Source organism: Rhinoderma darwinii, chromosome 4 (assembly GCF_050947455.1).
Source record: "Rhinoderma darwinii isolate aRhiDar2 chromosome 4, aRhiDar2.hap1, whole genome shotgun sequence".
In the NCBI taxonomy this organism is placed as follows: domain Eukaryota; kingdom Metazoa; phylum Chordata; class Amphibia; order Anura; family Rhinodermatidae; genus Rhinoderma; species Rhinoderma darwinii.
This window is the reverse complement of record NC_134690.1, coordinates 137,832,670-137,852,801: the sequence shown is the minus strand read 5'-3', so window position 1 is coordinate 137,852,801 and position 20,132 is coordinate 137,832,670. Positions and strand designations below refer to the sequence as shown.

General features: G+C 41.3%; 1 protein-coding gene across 1 annotated transcript in view; it reads right to left on the bottom strand.

Annotated features, from left to right (window-relative positions):
• CLDN11 (claudin 11) overlaps positions 1–20,132 on the bottom strand; it is a 43,710-nt gene that overhangs the window by 5,095 nt on the left and 18,483 nt on the right. Inside the window, exon 2 of the mRNA XM_075864043.1 lies at positions 17,794–17,958. Coding sequence (XP_075720158.1) covers positions 17,794–17,958 — 165 coding nt within the window. The remainder of the gene's footprint in view (positions 1–17,793; positions 17,959–20,132) is intronic.

The following is a 20,132-nucleotide window of genomic DNA, read 5'->3' as shown; positions in this document are numbered from 1 at the left end:
CTGAAATAAAAATGCAATAAATCAGACAATATTACTGTGAAGCAGGAATGTGCCAAGGCCGAACCATTGTTGTGCTACTCTTGATTTTAAATCTCGACCTACCATGCAAGTGATGCCTACCTGTGGTCCAGAATGGGGGATATTGGACAAGGAAAAATATCTAAGGTAGGCTTAGATACAGGGCCCCAGCAGACAGTAATCTTATACTGTATAGGATTACTGTCTGCTGGCTCCATGTATCTAAGCCTACTATGTGGTAGGCTTAGATACAGGACCCATTAGACAGGATCACACATGGCCCATGTATCTAAGCCTACCATGTGGTAGGCTTAGATACAGGGCCCAGCAGACTGGATCACACCATGCATGATACTGTCTGATGGGCCCTTTTTCTAAGCCTACCACACAGTAGGCTTAGATACAGGGCCCCAGCAGCCAGTAATCTCGTACTGTATAAGATTATTGTCTGCTGGGGCACTGTATCTAAGCCTAATATGTGGTAGGCTTAGATACATGGCTATGTATGATACTGTCTGATGGGCCCTGTTTCTAAGCCTACCACATATTAGGCTTAGATACAGGGCCCCAGCAGACAATAATCGTATACAGTATGAGATTACTGGCTACTGGGGCCCTGTATCTAAGCCTTCTATGTGGTAGGCTTAGAAACAGGGCCCATCAGACAGTATCATACATAGCCATGTATCTAAGCCTACCACATGTTAGGCTTAGATACAGTGCCCCAGCAGACAATAATCTTATACAGTACGAGATTACTGGCTGCTGGGGCCCTGTATCTAAGCCTACTGTGTGGTAGGCTTAGAAACAGGGCCCATCAGACAGTATCATACATGGCCATGTATCTAAACCTACCATGTGGTAGGCTTAGATACAGGGTCCATATGTGATACTGTCTGTTAGACCCTGTATCAAAGCCTACCACAAGGTAGGCTTAGATACAGGACCCCAGCAGACAGTAATGTTACACTTACCCTCCTCTTCGGCTCCGGGTGCAGCGGATGTGCTCACACCATCCCACGTTGTGACGTCATTCGCGGCGCACAGCGTCTTGACATCATGACGCGAGAAGACGTCAGGACTTTGACTGCGCCCGGGAAGGAGGAGGGTAAGTAGAATGTCATTACAATAGTAACAAGGGCCAGTGTATTTTATTACATCGGCTCCAGTTATTATAGTAACTTTTTATAGACGTGGTGCAGGGGACCGCAGCCCCCTTTGGCTTCTGGGCCTGGTCGCCGAGCGCTGTGACCCCTATAGCTGCACCACTGAAAGTGGCTGGGGATTGGGCACCGAAGGCTCGATGCTAGCGACACCCCTGCTGTGCCCCCATTGATAAATCTGTCACAAATAAATACATCACCTCCATTAAATTTCACACTAGCTGAAATAACACCACTTTTTCTAAGCCATGGTCTCCCGGGGACAGAGATGCAACTTTTTTTTACCTCATTTGCTAATTATTTTTTTTGTGATTTAAAAAAAAAAAGTTGATATTCATATGTATGTCTAAGTCCGGGCCAAAGAGTAAGTCACGCACACTTTTTACTCCACTTTTTAAACTGACGTGCATGGCGCAAATACATTGATAAATGTGGCCCATTGTTCCTTTTTGTTGGGAAAACTAGTTGCTAGCATTTATTTGTCTAGCTCCGTTATGTGGATTCTGATATCTGACCGATGTGATACTACTATGCATTCCCTTTACATTACTGTAATTAAGTTTACTGTCAATGATGGTGATATCCCTTTGCTATGGGCCACTATATTCTAGTTTCACCCCTTGCTATTTTGTTGATGCCCCTTAAAAAACATTGTAAGCAGTTGCTGATAGCTTTCACCATTGTTACCAGGATTCTTTTTTACTGCCAACAGTCCACGGTACCAAAGTGGGGTTACAGGGCATTTTGGTGAAAGATACAATGCATTTGAAAAGTCTTTAGACACTTTCAAAAAAAATTCCTATTTTGTTATGCTGAGGCCTTGTGCTAAAATACAATCCCCAACATTGAAATTGCAACAACAAGAAAGGCAAGCCGTAAGGTTATGCAAATCGAGGAAGTAGCAGGTGTCGCTAATGATCCATTTCAAGCACCTTGCTCCAATCTGTGGCACGTGGAAGGGGCATAAAAGCCAGATTGAAAGCAAAGTTTTTTTAGCCACATGAAACCACAGAAATCGGATCAAGTGGTGTGGGATGATTGTGCAATGCTCCCGGTTCGTCGACGTGCCAGTTATTGCCACTTGTTTCAAACTGAGGGGGACAGAATCCTTGGACTGAGAGACCTTGGTTTATCACTCTCTACGCGCCTAGGCCGAGATTTCAGTACTGTTCAATTTTGCGTGCACCAGAGGTTGGGAAACCAACAACGAATGGGAATGACAGCAAGAGCTGCACGGAGGCAAACTTCTGCACGGACAGATCGTCTGATTGGAAGAATGGTGTGCGGTGATCCATTCTGTGCTGCAAATGAAATTGGATGTCACATCCCAAGCCTAGGGCGGCAACCAGTGTCGACTAAAACCATAACAAGGTGTCTACATGACACTGGGCTACGAGCCAGATGTCCAGCTACAGGTGTTCCATTGACCACACGCCACTGCTCTCAAAGGCTATCATGGTGCAGAGCAAGACGGCAATGGAGGCTGGAATGGAGGTCTATCCTCTTCAACGATGAGTCCCGCTTTTGTCTCGGATGCAATGATAGCCAGAGATTGGTCTGGAGACCGCGTGGGCAATGCATGAAGAGGCCTTCACAAGGAAACATCACACCGGTCCTACTCCTGGGATTATGGTGTGGGGTGTCTTGATGTATGGTAGCCGGCCCCTCTAGTCTTCATTTCAGGTACACTATCAGCGTGGCGTTACATTGATTTGGTTGTGGAACCAGTGGTACGGCCATTTCTCCAAAATGTCCCAGAAGCCGTTTATTAACAGGAAATTGCCAGGCCGCATGTTGCTTACGGTACCTTAAAGTGCTACCATGGCCTGCAGCGTCTCCGGACTCGTCTCTCATCGAGCACATCTTGGACGTCATTGGTCGGCAATTGCAAAAAGAGCTGCCAGCAGCCAGTCTTGATGATTTGGCATAACATTCCTCAGACAACCATTAATAACACCATTTATAGCATGGCAAGGCGTGTAAGTGCGTGTATTTCTGCGTGTGCCGCTCATACTCGATACTGAATAAATTAAGATGTTTGGGATATTTTCTTTCCATTTTTTTGTCATGTGCATATCATTAACATGTCTATCGATCCTGTGATTTCCACAATTCCAAAACTTTTCCTTCTTGGTGTTGCAATTTTAATGTTTAGAAATTAAAAAAAAAAAAAAAGTTTTTCCCCATCATTCTGCACTCAACACCCCATAATAACAAAGTGAAAACAGAATGTTAGTAATCTTTGCTAATTTATTGAAAAGGAAAAACTAAAATTTTGCATTGACATAAGTATTCAGACCCTTTACTCAGTACAGCCTCCAGTCTTCTTGGGTATGATGCCACAAGTTTTGCACACCTGGATTTGGGAATTTCCTATCATTCTTCTCTGCAGATCCTCTCAAGCTCTGTCAGGTTGGATTGGGACGTGGACAGTCATTTTCAGTTCTCTCCAGAGATGTACAATTGGGTCCAAGTTATGGCTCCGGCTGGCCCACTCAAGGACATTCACAGAGTTGTCCCTAAGCCACTCCTGTGTTGTCTTGGCTGTGTACTTAGGGTCATTGTCTTGTTGGAAGGTGAATCTTCAGTCCAGTCTGAGGTCCAGAGCACTCTGGATCAGGTTTTCATTAAGAATATCTCTGTACTTTGCTCCATTCATATTTCCCTCAACCCTGACCAGTCTCCCTGTCCCAGCTGCTGAAAAACACCCCCATGGCATGATGCTGCCACCACCATGCTTCACTGTAGGGATGGTATTGGGCAGGTCATGAGCAGTGCCTGGTTTCCTTCAGATACGATTCTTAGAATTTAAGCCAAAAAGTTCAATGTTGATTTCATCAGACCACAAAATCTTGTTTCTCACAGTCTGAGAGTCCTTTAGGTGTTTTTGTGCAATCTCCAGGAGGGCTTTCATGTGTCTTTTACTGAGGAGAGAGTTCTGGCCACTCTACTATAAAGAGCAGATTGATGGAGTGCTGCAATCATCGTTGACCTTCTGGAAGTTTCTCCCATCTGCACACAGGATCTTTGGAGCTCAGCCATAGTGACCAGTGGGTTCTTGTTCACCTCTCTTACTAAGGCCCTTCTCCCCTGAGCAGTAAATTTTTTGTTCCCTTCTCCAGATCTGTGCTTCTATACAATCCTGTCTCTGAGCTCTACAGGCAGTTCTTTCCTCCTCATGACTTGGTTTTTGCTCTGATATGCATTCTCAGCTGTGAGACCTTATATAGACAGGGGTGTGTCTTTCCTAACCATGTCCAATCAAATTAATTTACCACAGGTGGACTCCAATCAAGGTGTAGAAACATTTCATATATGATGTAGAGGAATGGGAGACCCCCAGAGCATAATTTCTAGTGTCATAGCAAAGGGTCTGAATGTTTATGTCCATTTGAAATTTGACTTTCTCATTTTTAACAAATTTGCAAAAAATTCTGTTTTGAAGTTGTCATGATGGTGTACGGAGTGCAGAATGATGGGGAAAAAACGTTAATTTTTTTATTCTAGCACAAGGCATCAACATAACAAAATGCACTGTATATACTGTAAATATACTTATAAATATATATATATATATATATATAGCAAACAAGAAAGCAGCAGCACTCACACAGAATCAATCGATCAGGTGCCCAGCAAAACGTCCCGATCCTCGGACGTGTATTGGTATATAAAGAAAGAAGATTTGCAGCACTCCAATGTGAAAAAAGTGGTGGTTTATTCAATCCAAGAACAACAGCTGTTGTTCTTGGATTGAATAAACCACCACTTTTTTCACATTGGAGTGCTGCAAATCTTCTTTCTTTATATATATATATATATATATATATATATATACACTACCGTTCAAAAGTTTTGGGTCACCCAGACAATTTTGTGTTTTCCATGAAAACTCACACTTATATTTATCAAATGAGTTGCAAAATGACTAGAAAATATAGTCAAGACATTGACAAGGTTAGAAATAATGATTTTTATTTGAAATAATAATTTTCTCCTTCAAACTTTGCTTTCGTCAAAGAATGCTCCATTTGCAGAAATTACAGCATTGCAGACCTTTGGCATTCTAGCTGTTAATTTTCTGAGGTAATCGGGAGAAATTTCACCCCATGCTTCCAGAAGCCCCTCCCACAAGTTGGATTGGCTTGATGGGCACTTCTTGCGTACCATACGGTTAAGCTGCTCCCACAACAGCTCTATGGGGTTGAGATCTGGTGACTGCGCTGGCCACTCCATTACAGATAGAATACCAGCTGCCTGCTTCTTCCCTAAATAGTTCTTGCATAATTTGGAGGTGTGCTTTGGGTCATTGTCCTGTTGTAGGATGAAATTGGCTCCAATCAAGCGCTGTCCACAGGGTATGGCATGGCGTTGCAAAATGGAGTGATAGCCTTCCTTATTCAAAATCCCTTTTACCTTGTACAAATCTCCCACTTTACCAGCACCAAAGCAACCCCAGACGATCACATTACCTCCACCATGCTTGACAGATGGCGTCAGGCACTCTTCCAGCATCTTTTCAGTTGTTCTGCGTCTCACACATGTTCTTCTGTGTGATCCAAACACCTCAAACTTAGTTTCGTCTGTCCATAACAGTTTTTTCCAATCTTCCTCTGTCCAATGTCTGTGTGCTTTTGCCCATATTAATATTTTCCTTTTATTAGCCAGTCTCAGATATGGCTTTTTCTTTGCCACTCTGCCCTGAAGGCCAGCATCCCGGATTCGCCTCTTCACTTTAGACGTTGACACTGGCGTTTTGCGGGTACTATTTAATGAAGCTGCCAGTTGAGGACCTGTGAGGCGTCTATTTCTCAAACTAGAGACTCTAATGTACTTGTCTTGTTGCTCAGTTGTGCAGCGGGGCCTCCCAATTCTCTTTCTACTCTGGTTAGAGCCTGTTTGTGCTGTCCTCTGAAGGGAGTAGTACACACCGTTGTAGGAAATCTTCAGTTTCTTGGCAATTTCTCGCATGGAATAGTCTTAATTTCTAAGAACAAGAATAGACTGTCGAGTTTCACATGAAAGCTCTCTTTTTCTAGCCATTTTGAGAGTTTAATCGAACCCACAAATGTAATGCTCCAGATTCTCAACTAGCTCAAAGTAAGGTCAGTTTTATAGCACCTCTAAACAGCAAAACTGTGTACAGCGGTGCTAACATAATTGCACAAGGGTTTTCAAGTGTTTTTTAATCATTCATTAGCCTTCTAACACAGTTAGCAAACACAATGTACCATTAGAACACTGGAGTGATGGTTGCTGGAAATGGGCCTCTATACACCTATGTAGATAAACCAGACGTTTGCAGCTAGAATAGTCATTTAGCAAATTAACAATGTATAGAGTGTATTTCTGATTAATTTAATGCTATCTTCATTGAAAAAAACTGTGCTCTTCTTTCAAAAATAAGGAAATTTCTAACTGACCCTAAACTTTTGAACAGTAGTGTGTATATATATATATATATATATATATATATATATATATATATATATATAGTTTGAATTATTCTGTATGGTGTAGTTTCATATGCACGTCATAACCATCTATACAAGACAGAGAATATTACAGTCCAGCAGTTAAGAGGTGAATGTACAAGGAACAGGGACATGTTCACCTATTTAGACAGAATCAATTGCCCGTCAACGCTGGATGAATCACAGATGAATCATTTACTGTATTATCTTGGACATTACTCATCTGTTCCCCAAGCCTATCAGCGAGCATAAGCACTGCTCAGTGGGATGCTACCTCGTCATAAACAGAAACATATGTCACATCAACATCCAAATAGGAGCTTGTATTATTAGGATAGGTAATTATTCCAAAATTAATGCTTAATGGAAAAAGCCAGTGCCCTTTCTGACAGATATTTCTTAAAAAAATTTTTGAGGATCTTTTCATCATTTATAGCTTTGCTTGAGTGAGCTGTATCATGAAAATAGATGGGCTTTTGAGATAATGATGATGATGATGTAAAGAAAGCTGCATGAGCAGAGATCTGACTGGTGCAGCCACGAGGAAGATTAATCTATTGTTTAGTTTGTTTAAATATAAAGCCTATTGCCTGTTTGTGTTATAGACAAGATTCCCACAAAATCAGGACAATGGCGGACAGACAGCAGCATGTGAATTACACGCAATGTCAGTGGGATCTAAACCTTGTATGTATTGTATGTATGTATGTATGTTTGTTTTTATGCATGTCTGTTTTAAGAAATACTTGCATTCCCCATAAAATAACAATTTTGCTAAAACTTTCCGTATAACTCTGTGTTGTTCCTCTGTTATTCCTCCTGGAAATGTATGAATAAATTGACAACTGGGTGTTACCATTCCCCTTGTTAATGGAGCATGTCCCTGTGTAGGGTCAGACCCTATTGCAGAGAAGTATGGTAATGTCCAGGGGGCTTTCTACTCAGTATTGCATTCCTTTTCAATTCATACAATTTGATCTGCCATGAAAAATGGAGGAAGGGAAGTGGCAATTGTTCTGAGCATATCCCGTGCTCATAAAGGTATCTGTAATTTTTCATGTATATTTCGTTGTTGGCCTAGTAAAATAAGTTGAATATATTTAGACTACCATCACTAAGGCCCCATGCAAAGTATGGGAGCACGGCCCGCAAAATGCGAAAGAACGGACATGTTCCATAATTCCCGGAACATTTCCACGGCACTGACACCCTTCCGTAGTGCTACGGAAAGGTGTCAGTGTTCAATGAAAGTGAATGGCTCTGTTTTTGCGGACCGCAATTGCGGTCCGCAATAACGGAGGTTTTTTGCTGTCATGTGCATGTGGCCTAACAGCTATAAGACTGCACTATATGTATAACATTTTAGCAGGTAAGAATGTTCATGAATGACAGGAGTTGTACTGCAATTTAATGTTATTGAATTCCTTACCTAATGGACTGTTTGTAAGGCTGAATTCACACGAGCGTGGCGTTTTTGCGGACGCAAAAACGCGGCGTTTTGCGAGCGCAAAAACCACTTGACAGCTCCGTGTGTCATCAGTGTATGATGCGCGGCTGCGTGATTTTCGCGCAGCCACCATCATAGAGATGAGGCTAGTCGAAGTCAGTAAATAGTCACTGTCCAGGGTGCTGAAAGAGTTAACAGATCGGCAGTAACTCTTTCAGCACCCTCGACAGTGAATTCCGATCACAATATCGAGCAAGCTGTTAAAAAAAAAAAAAAGACGTTCGTACTTACCGAGAACTTCCCTCCCGGCCGTTGCCTTGGTGACGCGTCCCTCTCTTGACATCCGGCCCCACCTCCCTGGATGACGCGGCAGTCCATGTGACCGCTGCAGCCTGTGCTTGGCCTGTGATTGGCTGGAGCTGTCACTTGGACTGAATTGTCATCCCGGGAGGTCAGACTGGAGGAAGAAGCAGGGAGTTATCGGTAAGTCTGAACTTCTTTTTTTTTTACACGTTCATGTATATTGTGATCGGAAGTCACTGTCCAGGGTGCTGAAACAGTTTAACTCTTTCAGCACCCTGGACAGTGACTATCTCCTGACGTCGCGTACCGGAAATTTTTTTGCCGGGTTAGGTCAAAACGAGTTCGGCCGAACCCGGTGAAGTTCGGTTCGGTTGACCTGTTCGCTCATCTCAAAGACACTCCGTTTGGATGTTTGTAAACAGAAAAGCATGTGGTGCTTTTCTGTTTACATTCAGAGTTTGACAGCTCTTGCGCGAATCACGCAGTTCGCACGGAAGTGCTTCCGTGCGGCATGCGTGGTTTTCACACACCCATTGACTTCAATGGGTGCGTGATGCGCGAAAAATGCCGAAACAACGGACATGTCGTGTCTTTTTTTCAGCGGACTCACGCTGAGTAAAAATCACGCACATGTCCGCACGGCCCCATAGACTAATATAGGTCCGTGCAACGCGCGTGCAAATCACACGCGTTGCACGGACGTGATTCCCGTTCGTCTGAATAAAGCCTAATAAAATGGAAAATAATGATTACATTTCTGCTGATCTTAATGGCAGTGTCTCATATATATTTTCAATATATTGTTTCATTTATCCTATTAGAAGGTACATCACCTTTGCTGTCACCTTTATTGTCATCTTTATTGGCTGCTTTGTACAAAAGGCAGTAGGGAATCTCTTGGGTTTAGAAAACTCTTCCTGCATCCAATGATAATAATCTAAAGGAGTTCATTATCACTACAGGGGAATAGATGTGACCCATGTGTAAGTGCAAGACAAATAATAGCACCACAGGTGAGCTCTTTACACTGCAGAGCTGCCTTCTGGAGAGAAATACTGAAAGAAATATAAGTTATATTGGACTATATGATGCTCACTAGGCAGGAATCTTCAGTAAATCAGTGCTTGGCAATGAGTTGCAAAAATGACAGAAACTTTAGCAACCAAGATTTCAATATTTTACAAATGATCTGGACTGCACAACAGCTTATTTTCAGGGGCTTCTTCTTCCTATTATTATAGAGATAATGGGGGGAATATACTGGGGGGAATTTATTTAAAAAAAAGTCAGAATTTGCACAACTATTTTTGCACCTAAGTTGTGAAACATTTCTATTTTTACACCGCGTCCACCATTTTTTAAAGTGGGTGTGGCTTAGCAGGAGGGGCAGGTCCACAATGCTCCAATAAATTTACTATCATTTACGCCAGAAAGCTTGCAGAAATTACATTGCAAACCTATGCCAACACCTAACTGGTGTAGATTCCACTTTCCAGTGCACGAAAGGCCAAAGATGCTCTTAATAAATTAGGTGTGTGCCAGCATTTTTTAGATTAAGGTCTCTTGCACACGACCGTTGTGCCACTCAGGCCATTTTTGACTGCATCCAAGTGGCACCCGATAGTCTTCACAGACCCATTCACTTTAGTAGGTGAATCGGGTCCGTGGAAAATGGTCCGAGCCTCCACATGGAAGGCACACATGGTCGTGTGCATGAGGCATAAGGCCGCGTTCACGTGGGGCAGATATGCTGCGTAAAAGCATGCAGCGTATCCTCCCTGTGCGCCGCAGGGAATGCCAGGAGAAAAACCGCACCAAACTGTGGTGCAGTTTTTCTCCCAGAATGTCCGCTGCGAAAAACTGCAGCACTTAGCGGGCCGGACTCCTAGGATGACATTTCATACCAGGAGATCGCTGCAGCCTGTGATTGGCTGTCGCGGCGGTCACATGGGATGAAGGCTGGCCCTCTGATGTCATCCAGGCCGGCCTCCTGGGATGTTTCATGCCATGTGACCGCTGCTACAACCTGTTATTGGCTGCAGTGGTCACATGGGATGAAACGTCATCCCAGGAGGTCACACTGAAGGAAGAAACACAGACTCCTAGGTAAGCATAAGATTTATTTTTTCTGAGTTGTGTTTTTTTGCAGCGGAATAGCTGCAAATACAATTGACATGCTGCAGAATAATATTCCGCACCGCAGGTCAATTTCTGAGCATTTTTTCCGCTCAGCGTGTGAATGAGATTTGTTTTATCTCATCCACTTTGCTGCTACTGTATTTGCTGCGGATTTTCCGCAACTAATTCCGTTGAGGGAAATCCGCAGTATTTACGCAATGTGTGAACTCACCCTAAGAATGGCGTATGTAACCCCACTCTTAAAAATTCTTCCCATTAAGACTGGCATTTCAAACGCCAATCCTAAATTAATTTATGTTGATGGATAATGCACCAAATTTCTTAAGAGATTTACACCTTAATAAACTTTGACACATCTTTGGCTGTCCGTTGGCAGCAGACAGAATCGCAAATCTACGCCTGATGTGAGCAGATGCAGATATGTGCTATAACTTACTTCAGTTTCTGTTGTACATTATGGTAAATCCGATGTCCTGGCGGAGCCTCTGCCCTTTGTCTAAGCCAAGAATTAAAAATTTGAAGATTTTAGCGCAACTATGGCATGCGACAAAATTAGCAACTTTTTTACACCAGAAAACTTGACTAAAACTTGTCCGTGTCATGTCTAGTACAAGACATTAGGGAGCGCTTCATGACCCAGGGATTCTATCTTTAGTGCTCTTTGAATCTGGTGTCATGCGCCGTGCCCTCAGGTCCTGCACTAGACAGAACATAACGCATATGTCTTGCTCGGACTGTTCCTTTAAGTACCCTCAAACTTAAAGAATATCAATGCAAGGCAATGTCACATTTAAAAGAGTAGTAAGGAATTTCAAATTCCTGTGGTTGGACTGAGAAAATAAATTATTCAAAATTTTTCCTGGTGGATTATTACCCCTGGTGAGTATCATGGCTGCTGTATAATCTGCCATATCTTTATTTTGACTTTTCTTTTCATTTTTATATTCAAACCTACCTTAGACATAGGATTTGGAAAGCCACATTCATATGTGAGAGGGGAAATAAACAAAAACAGCTTGCTCATGATCCTTCCTTTGCTTGACAGATTGTTACATCCTATCATCAGCTGTGATTTAAGTCACAGGAAAGTAACAGGTTCCTTATCATTCACTTGCTGTGTGAGCAGCCAACTTCCTTGCAGACGGACATGGCACAAAGAGTTACAGCTATTAAAAAGACAATACCAGAAATAGTTCTCTCTGAATTGAATTTTTACCTTTTTTGAATGATTATGTGTGAATTATGCCCTTCGATCAAGAACTCATATAAAAAGTCTTTCAATTACTGCAAGGAAGATGAGTGAGATTCCCTAAAGTCAATGATTAGCAATTGGATATTCAAAATTGTTAATCATAAAATTGTGTGAAAAGGAAAATGTATTTCCATGACAGCCAATTAGATTGGAAATCACTATTCAAGAGCAGATTTGTAAAACTGAACCAGTCTGTAAGCTATACAATCTGTCTTACAAACCTGTTTCATTTGCTCTTTCTATAATCGGTGCATTAGAATTCAGTTTGTAAACGCTCTCCCATTACCTGTGCATAGTGGTGGTTGCCCTTTTGTGAGGTTAAAGAGAGTGCAGCCTAAGAAATCACAAGTTGATCATCAAAGACAGCCCTTTAAAATTATTCTTATGGTGTCTGAAGGTGTGTACAGTCAATATGTGTTCACATTGGTCCAATAATACATACAGCATCTAGGGGTTAAAATTGGCCATCTAGCTTGTTCATTCCCCCCAATATGTGAGGGGATAATTACATATGGCAGCAAAAGAAGATGACTCCACTAACGGCAGTTAGTTATGGCACTAACAGGGTGTGTCACAGGCACTAGGCACAAATTAGATTTTGAGAGAATCCTGATAATTTCGGCAGGACCTGCTAATATTAATATAATGTGTATGGGCAGCTCAAGAAAGAGGTAATTAAAGCGTACCTACACTTTGAGATGACTTTTCAGAATAAGTTGTTATGTGTGTACAGGGGAAATAACACTATTTCTGGCCATTATACGACCTGTATTCTGCATTATTTAGCCGTTTCCCCCTCTGCAAGCTCTATCTCTAATTTTCAGCTTTCACTGACTGCTATTATGTCTTCTATTCACAGCACACAGAGAAGGGGAGAATCCTGCCCTTCTTTCACTATTACAAATATATAGAAGCGGCATTGGCATGTAGAGTATCACACAGCAGTACTGAGTAGTCTAGCTGTGAATCTAGCACTAGGGTGAGATAAAAACCCTCACCAGGAAGCTGCAGCACGTTAAGGCCTCGTGCACACTTACGTCACCGTTTTCACGGCCGCTTTTGACGGATCCGTGAACCCGTTTTAGCGGCTGTGTGGTTTCCGTGTCCGCACTCCCGTGTGCACTCCGTGTTTACGTTTACGTGCGTCGAGCATGGTACTGTCCAGGGTGACAGTACCATGCTCGGCGCGCGGAAAATACAATTTTAAAGTAATAAAAAAATAAAAAGTTCATACTTACATTCCTCCTGTTCGGCCTCCAGTGATGAAGTTCAATCCATGTCGCCGCTGCAGCCAATCACAGGCTGCCGCGGCCACTGCAGCCAATCACAGGCTGCCGCGGCCGCTGCAGCCAATCACAGGCTGCCGCGTCACAAAAGAAGGTCGGACTGGAGGAAGAAGAGGGACTCGTCACCAAAACAACGACCGGATACGTATGAAATGATTTTTATTTTATTTTTAATCAGCAGCCTCTTTTCTCTATCAGTTATTGATAGAGACAAGTGGCTGCCGATTAGTGTAATGTTTTTCTAATGTTTTTCTGCCCGCCCAGCGGTTGCTATGCCTTCCGTGTGCCTTCAGTTTTTTTGACGACCCCATTGACTTGCATGGGCCTCACGGTCACGGAATCCCGGACCAAAGTAGGACATGCTCTACTTTGGATCGGAAAGGAGCAACGGACCGTCAAAAAAACTGAAGTGCGCATGGCCCCATTGAAATGCATGGGTTCAGGGTGCTATCCGTGACAAAAACGGATAGCACCCTGAAGGAAAAAACTGAAGTGTGCATGAGGCCTAAAAGTAAAAACACAACTGGGCATGTTTTTACTTTTTACCAACTGGGCGTTGTACAGGGGAGTGTATGACGCTGACCAATCAGCGTCATACATTTCTCATTGTTCCAGCCCAGCTTCTTTCACTGCACAATCACACTGTGACAATGCGCTTGAACAATGAGAAGTGTATGACGCTGATTGGTCACTTATTGGTCAGCATCATACACTCCTCTGTACAACGCCCAGTTGGTAAAAAGTAAAAACACGCCCGGTTGGTCATTAAGAAACGAATTAGCATAAATCTAAAATTGCTCATAACTGCTAATTGCTATAAAATGATCGTTTTTCAAAATGAAAACCATTGCTGTTATCTACATTACAGCGCCGATCAGATTATGTAGAAGATAGGGAACTTATAGTCTGGTGACAGAGCCTTTTTAGGTGTTTTTCTCCTCTCTCTCACTCACCCTCCCCTCTCCATAGACTTCTATGGCAGCTGTAACCTGATGCCACAGTGAGCTTAGAGCATGTCTTTTCTTAGACAAAACAGAGAAATAAGTAAATTCAGAGTGAGTGAACAGTTTAGGGGAGAGGGGCGGTAGGAAAGGAGCCTGATAATTAGAAAAAGGCATTTTTCTCTAATAAGATATGTTACAAAGTTTCTTCTTTTTGCTTATACTATTGATTTATGCAAAGTTTGTTGAAAGTGCAGTGCCTTTTTAAGAAGCCTCAGTAAATTAAGGGATGACTGCCCGATACTTGTATCTAGTTGAACATATATGACACTGGAGAATAATGGTGTACAAGAATTAAAATGAAATATATGCAAAAAATAAATAAATATGAAATGTGTCAAATCTGTTTTTCAATAATCTATCCATTTTGGTTTTGTTTAACCAATACTCATTTTCCAAGATCTAGCAATAGTGATATAAGCCATTAAAAATATACTAGTAAACAAGTGTAGGATTCATAATCATATGAGTACTGTTAACTTGGGGTGGCTCAAACAAATCTTCACATGGAGATCTTCTTTGATACACCTGACTTCCTGAAGATATTACAAGGCCATATACCCTAATTCCAAATCTTCTGACCTTAGGAGGCATCCACCAGACATGAAACATGGTGCCCCTTCTGACTACAGCTCCTAAAACATGCAGAGAAAGGCATGGGAAATCACTTGGCTATATGGAAGGGGACCTTGTATCATCTAAAAGAGAACTGTTTATTTATTTTTTCATCTTGGTGAATGGTCACTGAAATAACTTGAAACCGACAAAAGTAATAATCGATTTTAATTTACTGAAAATCAACTAATGTAAATCAGACATTGCTTTTGCATTGTGTTTCAACCGAAAAAATTTAAAAAACAAACTATTGAAATTGCCCTTGACAAAAATGATGGTACCCTAGGCCAGATGCACACATCCTTCACCGTTTTCATGTCCGTTTAAAACGGATCCGTGTGCCCGTTGTGACATCCTTGTGGTTTCCGTTGTTACTCTGTGCCCGTTCCGTTTTAAACGGATGCTGTGCTTCCGTTTGTCTTCCGTTTTAAAGGGTCCGTTAAATTCCATCTTGTATGTTGAATGCAGGGAACTTTGGCACGCCCTGCCGTTGCCTAGCAACGGATCCGTGAAAAATGGACAGCATGCGGATGCCTTTCGTGTGCCGTCCGTTTTTTTGACAGACCCACAGACTTCAATGGTCCCCACGGTCACTGAACGACAAACAAAAGTAGGACATGCACTACTTTTGACGGAACGGACGAACGGAACCGTCAAAACAACGGAAGTGTGCATGGCCCCATAGAAATGAATGTGTCAGAGAGCTATCAGTTAAAAAAACGGATAGCACCCTGAAGAAAATAACTGAAGTGGGCATGAGGCCTTAACATAATATTTTGTTGCACAACCTTTTGACGCAATCACTGCAAACAAACGATTTCTGTAACTCTCAATGAGACTTCTGCTCCTGTCCACAGGTATTTTGGCCCACTCCTCGTGAGGACACTGCTCCAGCTGTCTCGGGTTTAAAGGGTGCCTTCTCCAGACTGCAGGTTTCAGCTCCTTCCACAGATGTTCGATAGGATTTAGATCAGGTCTCATAGAAGCCACTTCAGAATAGTTCAATCCTTTACTCTGATCCATTCTTGGAAGTTTTTAGCTGTGTGTTTTGAGTCATTATCCTGTTGGAGGACCCATGACCTGCAACTGAGACCAAGCTTTCTGACTCTGGGCAGCACATTTCGCTTCAGAATGCCTTGATAGTCTTGAGATTTCATTTTACTCTGCACAGATTCAAGACACCCTGTGCCAGATGAAGCAAAGCAGCCCCAAACATAAACGAGCCTCCTCCATGTTTCCCAGTAGGTACAATGTTATTTTCTTTGTATGCTTCATTTTTGCATCTGTGAACATAGAGCTGATGTGACTTGCCAAAAAGCTCCAGTTTTGTCTCATCTGTCCAAAGGACGTTCTTACAGAAGCTTTGTCATGTTTGGCATGTCAATATGCATTTTGGTCTCGCTTTTTTATGATTTGCTTTCAGCAGTGGTTTCCTCCTCGGTCGTCTTATGTTAAGTCCACTTTGTCAAAGACAGCGACAGATGGTGCGATCTGACACTGATGTACCTTGACCTTGGAGTTCACCTCTAATCTCTTTGGAAGTTGTTCTTCGTATTATCCGTCTCTTCAATTTGTCATCAATTTTCCTCTTGCGGCCACGTCCAGGGAGGTTGGCTACGGTCCCATAGACCTAAAACTTCTGTATAATATGTGCAACTGTAGTAACAGGAACATCAAACTAGGAGATGGTCTTATTGCCTTTACCTTTAACATGTTTGTCTATCATTTACTTTCTAGTCTCCTGAGACAACTCTCTCCTTAACGTTCTTTGGTCCATGTTCCGTGTGGTACACACCATGTTACCAAACAGCACAGTGACTACTTTTCACCCTCTAAATAGGCAAACTGACTGATTACAAGTTTGAAGACACCTGTGGTGCTAATTACAGGACACGCCGAAGTTTAACATGTCCCGATGGTCAAATTATTTTCAATCTTTTCTAGGGGTACCAACATTTTTGTCCAGGACAGCTTAATCAGTTTGTTTTTTAAAGATTTTCTGTTGAACCACAATTCAATAGCAATGTCTGATTTACATGAGTTGATTTTCAGTGAATAAAAATGTATTATTACTTTTGTCAGTTTCAAGTTATTTCACTTGACCATTCTGGGTTTTTCTTTATTTTTGTCCACGACTGTATGTATGTATGTATGTGTGTATACAGAGCTTTTTCTGGGGATTATTTGTCCCTTGTAGAATAATGCTGATAGACTAAATTAATTTCCTGCATGTGACATATGGAACAATTGTTGGAACAGAAAACATTTGAAGTATGTTCAATAAATCTTATGCACCAGATTTTTAATTGCTTTATTACCATAAAAAGCAGAGAATTTTGTGTTAACTATACTATATTATTTTTATATTATTATTATTACTACTACATTAATTTAATGTGATATACAAGGTCTTAGAATGTATAAAGGCGCCAGTGACTGGGAAGCATTGATTACTGATGCAAATTATTGGTATCCACCATGGTAGCCAACTTGGCTATTATCTATGGCTAGCATTAAAGTGTCAGTCCAATTAATTGTACCTTTTTTCAATACCCTCCAGGCATGGTACGGTTGCCATGGAAACAGTATCGCCCAGAGTGAGTTGTGTTGTTTTACGCTTTATAGCATTTATTCGTTTTCATTCTGAGTTACCCTTTTCTGCAACTCAGAATGAAAACTAATAAATGCTATGAAGCGTAAAACAACACAACTCATTTAAATAAAAGTTTACTTGGAGGTTAAAAGTAGATCCTTCTATTTAAGCAAAACTCGCCAGTGCCCACATAAGTTTCAATATGAACAGTAGTTCCCACCCCAGACTTTACATCTGATTATTTTAATTAAACTGCTTGTTAACTAGAATTTACAACATCAAAAACATGATAATGTGATATATAAATAAATAATCATTACAGTCATGTAAATAATAATTATAAGGTAGAAATCTATCAAATACCAATGATAAAATATGTTCATGTACTTTACTATTTTTTTTACCACAAGTACTTTAATCACATTTGGTGCCAGCTGCTGTACTGCTCAATGGAAAATAGTCATAAAAAAATTCCCTACTGAGCATTTCCTTTATGTCTTACCCAAAATGACGATCAGCACTCCACCCAGTGTAAAGCGTTTGTATTTCTCTGAGCCGGGGTCATGGCCCATTCGGATGCAGGGCATGGCAGAGAGAAGCAGGAAGACAGCAGGAAGCCCCAGGAAAGATCCAGTTATCATCAGGGCACGGGTCGCTTGGATGTGAGCTGTCAACAGCAACAGGATACATTTTATTGAGTGATAAGCCACACATTTACAGGCTCACCTGCAGAAACCATAGTCACAGCTTTAAATAAAAATGGAAAATAAACTAAATAAATGAAAAGTGTCAATAACACATACAAATTCAGTCTACCATTTTGTCCAACCTTGACTTTGTATATTTCTGCTAAATGTATAAGGTCACTGATGAGAACAACAGCCATGTATGGGTCATGTGATAAGAGCTATATGTAACATGAGACATACTGTAGCAGGGCTTTAGTGAGAAGTTTTTGTTTTCTTCTGGGAAGAACGTTTTTAAATGATGACGATGAGTCACGTGAGGCATTAGAGAGTATTCTGCATTATTGAGGCACAGCACAAGGTTGAGGGTACCTTGAACATGTGAGTTTGACTTTCCCTGCACTGGCTAAATACAATGTGATCAGTGGCGGATCTAGAAGAGTGGGGGGAGGAAAGTAGTTCCAAACATCACACAATGGGGATTTAAAACTTGTTAGAATTTTTCTTATGTTCTTTGGTTTTAGAATCTAGAACATATCTATCATAGATGTTACCATGAATGACCATCATACAATTGCATATCAACTCAAGTGGCAAAATGTTTAGTCCGTTTTTTGAATATGAATAGAATAGATAAATATTGCCAAAGCCCAAACTTATCTTGCCTGTTCATGATTAAGGAATTCACCAACATTACATGTTATTAGTGCTTTACACAGTTCAAAAACACAAAAAATACAGTTTATATACATTTTATACATGTGCCCTGTATCAGTCAGTCAGTCATTCATACAGTGTTGTAAAGCTTGATATCAATCCACCTATGAGTATTATATAACTTTAAATTGGTCAAAGAAATCAGATACATATTTAAAACACAAGGAGCATAGACAATGTACCAAAATTCAATCTGGAAGAATATATATATATATATATATATATATATATATATATATATATATATATACATATATATATAGTACACAAGGTCATAATTTGGATGTGATCAATAACAGGTGGAACCTACGTGTCAGAGACCCGCTGACACCGGAGCCGTCAGTCCAGCTGACCTGACAGATTCAGGTTTCAGCGAAAGTTACATGTTCTATGTATCCAGGATACATAGAAGCTGTATCTGAAAAAGCAAATCATTTTTCTTTAAAATAAAACCAAATTATAAAGTTGCACTAAATACCAAAAAACACAGTTTTAGAAAAAAAAAGTCTTATAGGCTACTTTTTGTTGGCCTCGGAAACCATTTCTAATAAAAGATTGCACAATCCATAATAATTATACTAAATTAATAGGCGAATGAACTCCATATTATCTTCTAAATTTGGTCAATTTAAAACCTTATAAGTTTAAGTTATACCAGACCATACTGAAGGGCTAACTAGCTATTACTATTATGTTTTCTGTTACTGCAGAGAATATCAATTTACCAGGATTCAATGAGTTTCTACTTAAAGGAACAGTGTCACCCAAAAAATTTTTTTTATATCAGTTTGATGTTAGTGTTTTATTAAAAACGTTTGTATTTATTTGTGTGTTTGTGTGTTACTTTTTTTTATTTTTACACTTTTTCTTCCCTATGGGGGCTGCCATTTTTTTTTCCATTTCTGTATGTGTCGATTAACGACACATACAGACATGGAATACGGCAGCTCCAGTCCCATAGGGACTGCGAACGGGGCCTGTTCCATCCACTATGGTGTACGTCGTCTGTGTGGGAACGGCGCATGCGCCGCTCCCACACAGTCCAATTTGAAATGCGCGCCGTCCGGCGCCATTTTCCTGTGGACCGGAAGTCGCGGCCGGACAGTAAGATTACTACTTCCGGTCATGGCTTCCGGACTTGTGCACATGGAGCAGCGGCAGCAGACGGAGCGGACGGTCCGGAGGGAGCGGCGGCGCCTGGAGCAGGTAAGTGATTTCTATGTATGTTCGTGTTTTACTGTGTGTTTACTAGTGTATGTTAACCTACTACACTGTGTGTTAGCTCAAAAAATGGCGACACACAGTGTAGGAGGTTAGACCGTTCAATCCCCTCGTTTCTCCCGGCACTAGCCAGGATAAAGGAGGGGGGGATTCTGAGAGCTCACTAGAGCGAGGGATTTTTTCCCAATTTTGCAGCATAAAGCAATGTGGTTGCTTT